We start from the raw sequence: 14,948 nt of genomic DNA, 5'->3' as shown, positions 1-14,948 counted from the left end.
TAAAAATTGGTTTAAAAAATCATTGCCCCTCTTACTTAACAGACACTGTATATTTCAATTGTTATTTGGTATACGTGTAAAAGGCTGCTATGCTGCATCTAGACTCAAATTGTCAGCCATCTCGGAATGCCCTTTCAAAGATGCCAATGATTTTGCTTTTAGACAAAATGTGACCGCAGGAATGGAAGTTTACAAAACAACATTCAAAGATAGCTACCCGCCTCTTTGGCGTTACCACTGCTTGCATTGCCATTCTGCAAGCGTTGGCAAAGCCAGGACCCTCAGTAAACAAGCATAGGCAAATTAAAATCAATTGGTTTAGTGTAGGAAAGTACCATCTTGCCTGGCATGTTACCCCCATATTTCATTGTATATATGTTGTTTTAGTCTGTGTGTCACTGGGACCCTGCCAGGCAGGGCCCCAGTGCTCATAAGTATGTGCCCTGTATGTGTTCCCTGTGTGATGCCTAACTGTCTCACTGAGGCTCTGCTAACCAGAACCTCAGTGGTTATGCTCTCTCTGCTTTCCAAATGTGTCACTAACAGGCTAGTGACTAAATTTACCAATTCACATTGGCATACTGGTACACCCATATAATTCCCTTGTATATGGTACTGAGGTACCCAGGGTATTGGGGTTCCAGGAGATCCCTATGGGCTGCAGCATTTCTTTTGCCACCCATAGGGAGCTCTGACAATTCTTACACAGGCCTGCCACTGCAGCCTGCGTGAAATAACGTCCACGTTATTTCACAGCCATTTACCACTGCACATAAGTAACTTATCAGTCACCTATATGTCTAACCTTCACGTGGTGAAGGTTGGGTGCAAAGTTACTTAGTGTGTGGGAACCCTGGCACTAGCTCCCACATCGTTTAGGGCAAATCCCCCGGACTTTGTGAGTGCGGGGACACCATTACACCCGTGCACTATACATAGGTCACTACCTATGTATAGCGTCATAATGGTAACTCCGAACATGGCCATGTAACATGTCTAAGATCATGGAATTGTCACCCCAATACCATTTTGGTATTGGGGTGACAATCCCATGATCTCCCGGGTCTCTAGCACAGAACCCGGGTACTGCCAAACTGCCTTTCCGGGGTCTCCACTGCAGCTGCTGCTGCTGCCAACCCCTCAGACAGGTTTCTGCCCTCCTGGGGTCCAGGCAGCCCTGGCCCAGGAAGGCAGGACAAAGGATTTCCTCTGAGAGAGGGTGTTACACCCTCTCCCTTTGGAAATAGGTGTGAAGGGCTGGGGAGGAGTAGCCTCCCCCAGCCTCTGGAAATGCTTTGATGGGCACAGATGGTGCCCATCTCTGCATAAGCCAGTCTACACCGGTTCAGGGATCCCCCAGCCCTGCTCTGGCACGAAACTGGACAAAGGAAAGGGGAGTGACCACTCCCCTGACCAGTACCTCCCAGGGGAGGTGCCCAGAGCTCCTCCAGTGTGTCCCAGACCTCTGCCATCTTGGAGTGTTGGGGGCACACTGGACTGCTCTGAGTGGCCAGTGCCAGCAGGTGACGTAAGAGGCTCCTTCTGATAGGCTCTTACCTCTCTTGGTAGCCAATCCTCCTTCCTTGGTACCCAAACCTCCATTTCTGGCTATTTAGGGTCTCTGCTTTGGGGAATTCTTTAGATAACAAATACAAGAGCTCACCAGAGTTCCTCTGCATCTCCCTCTTCACCTTCTACCAAAGGATCGACCACTGACTGCTCCAGGACGCCTGCAAAACCGCAACAAAGTAGCAAGATGACTACCAGCAACATTGTAGTGCCTAATCCTGCCGGCTTTCTCGACTGTTTCCAGGTGGTGCATGCTCTGGGGGTAGCCTGCCTCCACCCTGCACCAGAAGGTCCGAAGAAATCTCCTGTGGGTCAGTGGAATCTTCCCCCTGCTAACGCAGGCACCAAAAGACTGCAACACTGGTCCTCTGGGTCCCCTCTCATCCTGACGAGCGTGGTTCCTGGAACACAGCAACTCTGTCCAAGTGACTCCCACAGTCCAGTGACTCTTCAGTCCAAGTTCGGTGGAGGTAAGTCCTTGCCTCCCCACGCTAGACTGCAAAGCTGTGTGCCTCGTGATTTGCAGCTGCTCCGGTGCACTCTTCCAGGATTTCCTTCGTGCACAGCCAAGCCTGGGTCCCCAGCACTCCGTCCTGCAGTGCACAACCTTCTGAGTTGTCCTCCGGCGTCGTGGGACTCCCTTTTGTGACTTCGCGTGGACTCCGGTTCACTTTACTTCTAAGTGCCTGTTGGGGTACTTCTGCGGATGCTGCCTGCTTCTGTGAGGGCTCTCTGAGTTGCTGAGCGCCCCCTCTGTCTCCTCCTCCAAGTGGGAACATCCTGGTCCCTCCTGGGCCCCTGCAGCACCCAAAAACCTCAACTGCGACCCTTGCAGCTAGCAAGGCTTGTTTGCGGTCTTTCTGCGTGGGAACACCTCTGCAAGCTTCATCTCGACGTGGGACATCTGTCTTCCAAAGGAGAAGTTCCTAGTCCTCTTCTTTGTTGCAGAACTCCAAGCTTCTTCCAACCAGTGGCAGCTTCCTTGCACCTTCAGCTGGCATTTCCTGGGCTCCTGCCCCCACTCGACACTGTCGCGACCATTGGACTTGGTCCCCTTGTCTTACAAGTACTCAGGTCCGGAAATCCGTTGTCAGTGCACTGCTGGTGTGTGTTCTTCCTGCAGAATCCCCCTATCACGACTTCTGTGCTCTCTGGGGGTAGTAGGTGCACTTTACTCCTACTTTTCAGGGTCTTTGGGTGGGGTATTTTTCTAACCCTCACTGTTTTCTTACAGTCCCAGCGACCCTCTACAAGCTCACATAGTTCTGGGGTCCATTTGTGGTTCGCATTCCACTTTGGGAGTATATGGTTTGTGTTGCCCCTATACCTATGTGCTCCCATTGCAACCTATTGTGATTCTACACTGTTTGCATTACTTTTCTTGCTATTACTTACCTTATTTTGGATTGTGTACATATAAATTGTGTATATAACTTACCTTCTTATTGAGGGTACTCACTGAGATACTTTTGGCATATTGTCATAAAAATAAAGTACCTTTATTTTTAGTAACTCTGTGTATTGTGTTTTCTTATGATATTGTGCATATGATATAAGTGGTATAGTAGGAGCTTCACAAGTCTCCTAGTTCAGCCTAAGCTGCTTTGCCATAGCTACCTTCTATCAGCCTAAGCTGCTAGAAAAACCTCTTCTACACTAATAAGGGATAACTGGTACCCACTACAAGCCAGGCCAGCCTCCTACATTTAGCCAGTGCTTGTTTTTCTTTTTCTGACCACCCTAGATAGCTCCTTCAATCTCTCATCAAGGTCTTCATATGTATCCTATTAACCTGTCTCTGCAAGACCCCTCCTCACCCTAGTGCAGACTTTGTATGCCCTCGTATCTTGATAAATTGCAGTTTCAGTATGCAGCTTTTTTGTGTAGAGCGACTGCTTTTCAGAAACGGCAGATCTTGATTGAGAATTGTTGCGGGCTCATGGTCCATTTCTAGCAACCTTAAAGTTGTGGGCGCTTTGGCATTTTGAATAGAACTCCTAAAACTACAGGACGCCTGATGATTTACTTACAAGCAAAGCTGTCTTCTGAGACTGCATTCCATTTTATAATGGGGGTCATTTTCACCTAATAAAAAATGATGCACGTGATTGGTCACAACTTAAGTGCACTGTGCATCTCACTTCTTGTTTTGGAGAAGCATATGTATTTCTGGTTAACTTAAAATATTGTAAACATTTAATTGTTATATTATTTACTGGACTAAGTCCATTGTTTGGATTAATGCCCACTGTGTGCACTTTTTGAGGCACTCATACTAGTTTGAACTTATGAACAAGTCCGTTATAAACAATGTATGTGTTACTCTCTAATCGGCCCAGGTTATGAGAGATGGATGGTTAATCCATTAATTATTACTGCATCAAGCAATAAAAAACACTGCTCACGCGATTGTGTTTAAAGGCAGACATCTCAGAGGAACTAGCTGTTTGCAGGAGAAAACAGAGGTTATTAGGATAAATCCTGAAATTTGGTAAGCTACTCTGGACCTAGAGATGAAGCTAATAGAAGTTTGGAGAAAGTTGTAGCAAAACAACTGTAGTAATACTTTGAAACAAATAACTGGCTTAATCAATTTTAAGTGGGTTTTAAATGAAGTATGGGAACAAATGGGAATAAAATTGTGATGTTGGTACTTGATGATTTGTACAAACCAATAAGGAGTAACAACAGGCAAGGTCCTTTTAGACCTGTATGTGTTTTTTATACTGTGAAAGATCCAATGCAAATTCTGGATCCGGATCTCCACTATGGCCCAGATTCCATTGTTTACAGCAAATCAGCCGAATATCTATCTCGACACCCGTTCATTTTTGGATCCTGCTCTATTTTGTAGTGTACCAGATGGTTCTACTCTTTCGCCATAACTACATATTAGGATATCCCTGTTGGATGGTACAGTAATTTGTCTGAGATTTGTTTTTGGATGAGTCTCAATTATTGTTCAGAATGGAGAAACTCGATTGAAAATAACGCCTGCCAGAGGGTTGAGACAGAACAATCACCAAGTGATTGGCGGCAAGGCCTATGCCCTAACGTGCAGCTTTGTTATTGGTTTGAGAAAATATCACTGTCCTTTCATGGCATGTTGCCAGAACTTGTAGTGGGCACTGACTCAGAATGTTCCGTTTATTTTTACAGCAGACATTGGACGCAATTTACATAGGGGTCATATTAAGGCATCCAAAAGGAGCAGCAATTATCAATTACAGATCCCGGAGACATTAAAGTATTGCCGTTTCCTCACAAATTGACCACAATTAATACATTCTTATTGGCACATTTAAACAAACGTAATGTCCCCTAACTTGGTCATTACAAAACTTCAATTCATAGACTCCAGTTAATCCCGAACGCTGCAGTGTGGCCCCTCCTCAAGCTAAAGAAAATATTTGACCTATTTGTTTTGCTTTACTTCAGTTTCACTGGTTACCAATTTAGTAATAAAAGAAAATCCCACAAGACTTTTTGCGTGTATCAAAAGGGAATACCTCAAAGTCGACCACACTTTTTCTATGGAAAAAGGTAAGACTTATCAACTGTGCCAAAATCGTCAATGTTACACATATCATTATTTGTGCCAAGTCCCAGAAAGACCCTGATTAGATAAAAAACCTTTCTTGTGCTGTTTTATTTTTGCTTCCCAGCACCCCGCCTTACATAATTCCTACTCGACTAGGCATCCAGAAGTTCAGCGAAGCGCTCAAACCTTGAATGTCCCCTTTATAAATAGGATTAAACACAATTGATCCTATCCACACAAAGATTCCATCACGATACAATCTTTTAAAATTGTAAATAAAATGTAATAGCAATGGCGTGAGGGTGTAGAATTCAGAGAAACCCACAGGAGAATAGTAGTTTGTAGATATCTGCTGTTAATGGGAACTTATGTTAGTGACGTAAATGTGAAAGCTTACTCCTAAATTAAATTTATGCAGATGTCCCCTCTCAGTATTGGCAAACTGTTATGCATCAGTTCTGGAGTAAAGAGATTAATTCAAAATAGGAAGTAAGACGAAACCTTTTATACAGATATTAGATTATATTGGATGATTTAAGAACATGCTGTGACAAGAATGCCAAATGCTAGTCTCGGGGGATTAAAAGGTGGTTGCTTCCAAGTGCAGATTTGTTACTTTAGGAATATTCCCAGGTGCCAGATTGGATCCTGGGAAATTGTTTCAGCAAGGCTCCCGAAGTGCCACCCGTGTGCTGATGTCTGCTTCTTTCTTTCCGTACCGGTCAGGGATGATCTGGCGCACCAGCCACGTTTTTCAGTCTTCTGATGACTTCAAAATTCTTATACAACAGTGAGCTCGGTGAAAACGTCCTCGCTAAACATGAGAGGATTCAAGCCGTGCCTGGATTTGAGGAAACCGATTTTGGTCATGCTTGGTCTCTGGCCATGAATCCAACTCACGAAGTATGCCCTAATGCGCCCGAAGGTGGTCTGGGAATGGAAGGCCAAGTTCTGTATCACCCAACATAAGAGGAACTTCTGTTTGAAGTAAATGCTTTAAGTTATCAAGTGATGTAGCTGTTACCGCAAAAAGTCGACATATAGTTTAACCCCTTCGCTGCCAGGCCTTTTCCCCCTCATGTGCCAGTCCTTTTTTTGGCTATTTGGGGCAGGGCACCCTTAGGCCCTCATAACGTTTTGTCCACATAAGCTACCCATGCCAAATTTGCGTCCTTTTTTACCAACATCCTAGGGATTCTAGAGGTACCCAGACTTTGTGGGTTCCCCTGAAGGAGACCAAGAAATTAGACAAAATACAGTGAAAATTTCGTTTAAAAAAAAAACAAAATGGGAAAAAAGGGCTGCAGAAGAAGGCTTGTGGTTTTTCCCCTGAAATTGGCATCAACAAAGGGTTTGCAGTGCTAAAATCACCAGCTTCCCAGCTTTCAGGAACAGGCAGACTTGAATCAGAAAACCCAATTTTTCAACACAATTTTGACATTTTACTGGGACATAGCCCATTTTAAAGATTTTTTTGTGTGTGCTTCTAGCCTCCTTCCATTCAGTGACAGAAATGGGTGTGAAACCAATGCCGGACCACAGAAACCTAAACATTTCTGAAAAGTAGACAACATTCTGAATTCCGCAATGGGTAATTTGTGTAGATCCTACAAGGGTTTCATACAGAAAATAACAACTGAAATAAAAGAATATTGAAACTGAGGTGAAAAAAACAGCCATTTTTCTCAACGTTTTTTGGTCCTGGGCTCAGTAGCCATCTAGGGAAACCTACGAAACCCAGACATTTCTGAAAACTAGGCACCCAAGGGAGTCAAGGGAGGTGTGACTTGCGTGGATCCCCTAATGTTTTCCTACCCAGAATCCTCAGCAAACCTCAAATTTAGCTAAAAAATCACATTTTCCCCACATTTCTGTGTGGGATCACTGCACTGGGACAAATTTCCTACCACCCAACGTTCCCCTCAGTCTCCCGGTAAAAATGATACATCACTTGTGTAGGTGGGTCAAGTGTTTGTGACAGGGAAGAGCCAAAAACACATCGAAATTGAGGGGGAACCAAAGTGGGTCCAAAAGGGCAGTTTGAAAAAAAAAAAAACTTTTTTAGGCTGACAAGTGCAGCAGAAATGTTATCGGTATAGATGAGACAATACTGGGTGGTAGGAATTTTGTGGATTCCTGCAGATTCCGGAAGGTTCCGTCACAAAAATGTGGGAAAAATGTGTGCTTTCCAGCAAAGTTGCAGGTTTGCAGGGCATTGTGGGTAAGGAAATGGTGCGGGGTGCATGTGAAGCACACCACCCTGGAATCTTTAGGCGTGGAATCAACTAGATGTTTAGTTTTCAGATGTGTCTAGGTCTTGAGGACATGGCAGCGTCCCAAAGTAAACAAGCATTTTCAATGCAACGGATCTCACATTTGTTTGAGTTAGAGTTATTAGCGTTGTAAAGCAAAAAAAAACACAGTGCGATCGCGCTATGTAAAATGCAGCGCGATCGAGCTGCGTGGAAAATAAACAGATAAAGTAGTCCGGACATGATGTTTTCAGCCTGGAGCCTCGTATGTTTTTGGTACTTTGCCGGTGCTGTGTAGGTGGACTAAACACTGGAAAAGGCATGACGTATGCATGCCTTTCACTAGCATGCCTTTCACAAATGAAAGCAAGCGGATTTTAAAAGGCGAACCCACGAACCAATATAAGTGACTGACGTGGCATGGGCGTGCTTTCAAGCCCAAAGAGAGATTACAGAATGGACTTTGTGCTTGCCCATAAAAAAAGTGCAGCCCTCACCATTCCAAGTGGGACGATTTTGAGAGTTACCAAGCTCTCATGGCCCAAATGTAAAAAAAAAAAAATCAAATGTCCTCTTGCTTGCCATGGGATAAGATATTTTAGTGTGCGGGGGAGAGCTGAATGACTGTTCAGTTTGGGTGGGGGCATAACCAGGCCCATACACCCCACTATTTTCTTTTTATTTATTCTTTATTCCCTGGCATCTAGTAGACTTTCTGTCCCCCCCACCCCCCCGGGGTGTGGATCAGGGGTAATTGCCCAATCTGCCCACCCCAAACCTCTTATTTTGAACAAATAAATCTTCCCTGGTCTCTGGTGGGCTTTCTGCCAAGGGGGGCAGTTATGGCCAACAGTAATGTGTCCCCATGGGGAGTGATCCTTGCCCAAGGGGCTGCCCCCCCCCCCCCCCCCCCCAAACAAACACACACACTCCAATCCATGGTGTCTAGAGGATTGACCTAACAAAAATAGGCCGATCTGCCCCCAAGGGGGGCGGAAATGGCCTAAATACAATTTGCCCCCCAGGGGAGCGATCCTTGTCTAAGAGGTTGCTTCCCATACATAAAACCATAAAGTAAATAAAAAAAATATATATATCCCTGGTGTCTAGAGGTTTCTGCCCCCCCCCCCCCCCACGGCAGATCCACCTAATTATATTAGGCCGATCTGCCTCCGGGGGTGGGGGGGTAGAAAAGGCCTAAAAATATTTCGCCCCCCTTGGGGAGTGGCCCTCACCAAAGGGGCCGCTCCCCTTATGCGTTAGTATAAAAATAAAAAATAAAAAACCCTGGTGTCTTGTGGTTTTGATCGCTCTAATTACATTAGGTGGAGCTAGACTCGCCGCCAGGGCCACTGAAGGAAGTAAGTACCTCTTTGCAGGAGTGGTACAAATGGCAGCCGAAGCCTTAGACTTGCAGTTGTCTACAATCGGGATGAATGCAAATTTACTACATGAAATTCTCCAACTTGGGTGAACTTTATCCAAACCACTCTAGAAATTAGCTGAAGCCTTTAATGACACCTTGATGGGAATGTTGGCTACGCCATGTTAGTTTCCACTGGTTAGTCGCCCTGTAGCTAGGTGGGCTAAACCTGAGCCAACTATCGTGATTTCCTGACTAGATATCCTACACGGGAAATCTTGCTAGTTCAGGCTTCAGCTAATCAGGGCAACCCAAATTATTTTCCCTCCACTACTCCGAGTAGAGTAAGCAGAGAAACGCTTTTGGAAAGAAAGTGTTTGCGTTGGTCAGCCCATCCCTCCCCTCTCTCAATACAGTATGCCTTTTGGGTAGCTACAACCATGCTTTGTCGGACCTGGCAAGCGAGCTTTTGCCAGCCACCCCAGACCACCTCGGCGGCCCAAACGATACAAGATAGCCAGGACGCAGCTCCGTGCTTGCCTGGAAGCCATAGATCACGTAGTAAGTGCTATTGGCAGCATTGCCATGCTTTGAAGTCACACCTACATAAGATGTACTGGGTTTTCAGGAGACGTACAAGGGTATTTGATGGATATTATATTGATGGTCCAGGCTATTTGGCGAAAAGGCTGACTCATTAGAGTGCTAGAATGATTTAAAGTTTGTCACGTGACAGCAGCCTCTTTGGGACTGTTGTCTCCTGTAAAGCAGTTTCATCGGCGGTACTAGAGGAACAGACCCCATCCTTTCAAGGCAGACACTGCGGTAGCAGCAGAGGTATCCTGCAACTCAAGGGTTAGCATTCCTCCAACTGTTCCTTACGTGCTGCAGCAGCAGCTTCAAAGCTGTTTTAGTTTTTTTCTCACAGGTTCAGGGCCTGTCGGAAGGATGCAAGTTACATTATTCCCTCCCTGGCTGGAGATGCGTCACTTGAGATAGGTAGGTTTTGCAGATTAATCAAGGGGTCACACCCTGCCTTTCATCTTTTCCCTGCCATATATTTCTCCCACACAAGAGCATCTGTCTGAGAATCACTGTGCATTCTTCATGCCGTAAGCCATGCTTCTCATGTCCCAGGGTGCTATTGCGCAGGTGCCATACTCTGCAAGAGAGAAAAGGGTGCTGTCAATGGTTTTTAAGCCACCCTGTGAGGATTCCCTCCATTTAGCCTGTCCAGGAAACTGTGGCGATCAAGGCGTTTCATGCTGCAGCGAGCTTCAGAATGTGATTCTGATGTTTCGGTCTCAATCCCGGGCCTAGGTGAGGACGCCTCAGGCTTCCTGGACTCCTGCCCTTATGCATCCTCCTTGAATTGAACGCCCGATGATATGTCACACGTTGGTCAAAAAATAGCTTCCTAAAAGTCTGTGGACTCCATATACCTGAGCTAAGGCCACCTTAACAGCATTGAGGCGAAGATCACAGGTTTTGGACATCGGCCTGGCTCTAATGTAGGCGCTGCTGTATATGTTCACAGAGCACAACTGCTTTGATGGTTAGATCTAACGGAAAGGCAACTTAGACCAAAAACTGTTGCAGGACCGAGTGGGCCGAGTCCATTTAAACATGCCCTCGACCTTTTGGGAAGTACTGCTAATGTAACCACAAGTTCGTCACCTGTAGAACAGATACAAGTATCAATAGGAGGACACATTAATTACTTTGGTAATGCTCTTTCTAGTGAATACTCTTTCCAGCTGCAGATTCCTCACTGCTGTCTTGCCTCCCTGTTCTCATGAGTGGACACCTGCACATCATAATAAGGTTCTAAATTATGAACCTGCACACTTTCATCAGCAGTTTGTGAGTTGCGTCCGAGGGCGCAGAAGGAGAAAGATTTAAGAAACTGATGTCAGAGCGCAGGGGTGGTGCTTATATGCCCTCACCACTGCCATTTTTGGGGCAGTACAGAGTCCCTGCAGAGCTACATGGCTCCACCTATTAGCGCACAGACGTATTGCTAAAAACATTCTCTGTATCCATTCTGCTTCTGGGAATATTCTAAGAGTGTGAAATATGCGGTTAGATGGAAGATCCCATAAAGAGCGTTAAGAAAGCTATGTAATTGCTTCTTCTTGCTAGTGACGTGGGTGCTACACAAGTGCTGATAACTGACCTCACTCGATGTTGCGATAAAGTAATTAGTTGACATCTGTTAACACCGGGGTAATTTAGATCTTACTCAAGCTCGCTATTTTTATGGTTGCACGAATGTGCTCATTGCTTGCTTCATTTATGAGTTTGGCATTCACCCTAACAGCCTTTGCTTACCAGACTGTTTGCTGCAATGATCATGGGGTTGTGTCGGGCGGTTTTTGGGTTGGTCTAGACCAGTGGTTCCCAACCTTTTGTGGACCCCGACTTTATCATTACTCGAACCCGGGGACCCCCACTGGATCATAATTCAAATCCAGAGACCCCCCACTGAGTCATTACTGAAAGCTTGGGATTTAATCTTCTAATATTATTTCATTTTCTAAGACGTCACGGACCCCCTGCTGATACTTCGCGGACCCCCAGGGGTCCCTGGACCACAGGTTGGGAACCACTGGTCTAGACCATCCTTTATTTCTTCTTTCATAATAGAAAGGTTACACTTGGTGTGCATAGTGCCGGTTCTTGGCATGAAGAGTAAGGGTGACTTGGCCCAGTTTATAAGTTTTGATTTGTGCCCCCAAAAACATCCACTCTACACTGTTTAATTTATTTTGCTTGGTTTGTCGCTCTTGTACTTGAAATAGGCATTACTACAGTTTATTTGCGTATAATTCAAACATTTTTAGCTACAATCAGTGGTGTGCGAAATGAACTACGAATGTGTTTCGAGCCCTCTTGGGCTCTGATGACACTTGTCTGCGGGAGGGATTGTTTGAGGGGCCGAAGTGGCTTTGAACATTCTTCCAAGGTGTAGTAGCGTTCTGTTGTTGACTAAAGTTTTGATTCTTTGCATTTCTGATCCCAACCACTATTGGCTACATATGATACATGAGGATCTTGATGCTCCGGTCAGGAGAGCACAAGGAACATTATTCTTCTCAGGGTCGTCTCATTGTTCACTCTAAACACAGCAGAACACTGTATTCCACCACACGGTGTTGTGGTGACACGTCGCTATTTAACTTTGTGACAGGTTGGCATTCGACCTAAAGCAGAGTTTCTGAAACCCTTTGCCAGGTCTGCAGTTGAGTTGGCAGAAGACTAATGTTCAGTCAGCTGCTGGGGCCAGATCAGTCAACTGTGAGCGCTCAACCAAATTTTCATAGAAAAATGGCAGTAACTGAGGAATGGAACCGTCTAACTAACACAGGTTGCTAAAGGAGTATGAGCCACAGCCCAATAAATAGGACAACACCTCATATAAAGGTTGCCTGGTTTTGAGCCTAGAGAGCATCTCTGAGGGAGGGACATGGAGTGAAGGCGGGGGGTTGACTTCATGATGTCTCTACAGGCAGAAATGACAGAAAGTAGGCACGCAAGTGTAAACGTATAATGGCATTTTTTTGAACCATTTGTAGCGTTTTACTAACTTACAATCAAGGTTGGGGTCGCTGAGGCTGTTTGTCACTGCTGAATGGAACATTTGTGTTGTCCCACCACCCACCCTCACTTGTACTCTGTAAAAACAGGAGTGACCTGTGTTTTTCACCTCCTTGCTCTTCTCTTCACAGGACACTTTTGTGAAAATGTACGGCAACGACGCAGCAGCAGATGCCAGGAAGAGCCAGGAAAGATTCGGAAAGTGGCTGCTGACAGGGTTTACTCTTGCTGGAGCCCTCCTGCTTGGCTCCTATCTGAGTCGCAGATAGAGTGGGCCAGTCTGCCACTCATGATGGGCGTACGCACTCTGGATCCAGCACATGGGACAGCCGACTCTGGTGCCTTGGTCCTGCACACACGTGAACACCTTCTATACACAGCAGATCCACAGCTGGGAGAGTTTAACCAAACATATGGAAAATAAATGTTAGCCTTTAACCTATTTGGAATGCTTGTTTTATATCTTTAAGATATTCTCCTACGTTATGTGTGATGTGCTGTAAAGAGTTGGAAAGGTGATTCGTCCTTTTAGGGGATAGTGTTTTTTTTTTTTTTTTTTTTTTTTTTTCCAAGCAAAGATTGCTGCTCTGAATTCGTCTACTCAGGGGACGCAGGGGAGTGAGCTCTCTACCATTTTGTGCTTTTATAGCAATTGGCCCAATGAGACATGGCATAGCTTCAGCCTGAGTGCTTTCGAAGACCGCCAATATCTCTTCCCCACCAAGTATCTTCTACTCCTTGTTTGGTGTTTGCCGACACTCCTTTATATGTGTAGCTTATGGAGTGGACAACTTGCACTCACTTTGTAAAAGGGAAGAAGAGACGTCTCTGCTGCTATGTAGAGGTTTATTGGCCTGTAGCAAAACCCAGAGGTTTACAGACAGGCAAATGTCACTGTAAGGCCTTGATGTTTGTCATCATATCACGCTTTGTAGTCGTGGAGTCTGAGTTGCCCCTACTTAACTCTGAGGCACCTGTCGGTGGGAGAATCTTCTGAGTTCCTTAAAGGCCTCTTGGCTTCTGCCCTTATGCTTCAGGGTGAGGTGGAAGGAGACATTCACCCAGTTCCTTTACCCCAGAGGGTCGGGTGAGAGGTTGCAGCAGTTTCTACTTTGCAGTCTTGGCAGGGAAACAATTCCTGACCTCAAGGGAGGGAAAGACACTGATTCTTCCACCTCCTGCATGTTCTGGCCTTTTGTTTGGGGCACATTTGTAGAAGTAATTGTGAAGATAACCGTCCAATCCACCAATAAAAAAAACTGTCCTATGTTTCCTTGTGGATTCTTGTGTCGTTTCATGGTTAGAATTGTTGCCTTTGTTTTTGAAATGTGTTATTGGTGTCCACTCATGATGGTTATTGCTGAATTTGCAGGATTAGTCCTATTCCAGGATGAATCCGCTGTTATATACATTATGACCCGAAGGATAACACTACTCGACGGAGGACCACATAGCTTGCATCACTTACTTCATGTAGTAGATGTTTCTCCTATAATGCACTGCATAAGTGTTTTTATTTATTTGGGTCTAGCTGTAGTTTTTTTTTTTTTTTTTTTTAAATTCCCCTCCCTTGTGAATAATAGGATGCTCGTACCAGTACCAAGATTCAAGTCACAATTGTGCTTGGACAGAAACACCGGTACAAGTCTATCATGCACGCGCCTACCTGCAGCGAGAACAGCCCCCTCCCCTGACCCACACAACTTCCGGTTTTACACATTTTAGTTCCTCCTCTTGGCTGCATATGACTGGGTATGTTTTTCTCTAGCGCACTTTGTATCATTTTTCATATGGAACTGGGGGCTTTTGTGCACAATATTTACTTTTTCCTCTTCCTCTTGCAGTTCCCACAACTACATTTTCAGTGATACAAGAGTAACTGTGAGTTCCGGGCACAATTTTCGAGGCTTCAAAAACATTTGTAAATGCTGTGTAAAACTACGCTCATTATCCTTTAAAAAAAATAATAATAATAATTAAAATCAATTCTGTCTCGATTCCTTAGCTGCATAAGGGTCATACACACGTTTGGGTGCATGTATTGAGAAAATACATTGGTATAACAAACCATGTTTCACAGGCAGACCATGTTTCCACAGCCTGTTTATAACTTTTCTTGAGAAAATGGTGGATGGCTCAGTCTCAGCTCAGCTTGATTTACTTCTTTCCGTCTAACTAGTCTTTAAGAGTGACTGTGCATTTGGGTAATGGGGCCAGACCATAGTGAAGAGCATAACCACTCTCTCTTGTGTAATAAACATTCGGTTTATGACATTTGAGCACAACCTAAATGTTGTAAATCCAGTCAGTGCCATTGCTAGCTGCTCCTTGCAGAGAACAGCTGTAGTATTTCTGCCGTCTACTGACTGCAATTTATTTTATCTGCAAATAACACTTTTTTCTGCATTTAACTGCTTAAGTACGTTTTCTTTTTTTCTACAGATAAGCCAACGGTGTTGTCCAGTAATCTGATTTACCGTTTTAGTAAACATTATCCTGTGGGTGGAAAACAAATCACCTTTTTGTGGTAACCTCCAAAAAACACAACCAGGGTGAAAAATACTTAGTGTAATGATTATGTGGCGCTATGTTGCCATCCTGGGGATCTGGCAACATTTACAAATAA

The 14,948-nt window shown here is 44.8% G+C and overlaps 1 protein-coding gene across 8 annotated transcripts in view; it reads left to right on the top strand.

Annotated features, from left to right (window-relative positions):
- Positions 1-13,591, top strand: part of BCL2L1 (BCL2 like 1) — a 142,811-nt gene extending 129,220 nt beyond the window's left edge. For all 8 annotated transcript variants that reach the window (XM_069243359.1, XM_069243352.1, XM_069243353.1 and 5 more), the window contains exon 3: positions 12,454-13,591. In XM_069243359.1, coding sequence (XP_069099460.1) covers positions 12,454-12,591 — 138 coding nt within the window. In that variant the 3' untranslated portion in view covers positions 12,592-13,591. The remainder of the gene's footprint in view (positions 1-12,453) is intronic.
- Positions 13,592-14,948: the final 1,357 nt, after the last annotated feature.

Source organism: Pleurodeles waltl, chromosome 7 (assembly GCF_031143425.1).
Source record: "Pleurodeles waltl isolate 20211129_DDA chromosome 7, aPleWal1.hap1.20221129, whole genome shotgun sequence".
NCBI lineage: Eukaryota > Metazoa > Chordata > Amphibia > Caudata > Salamandridae > Pleurodeles > Pleurodeles waltl.
Note: the sequence above shows the minus strand (reverse complement) of the source record. Positions and strands in the feature narration are given on the sequence as shown.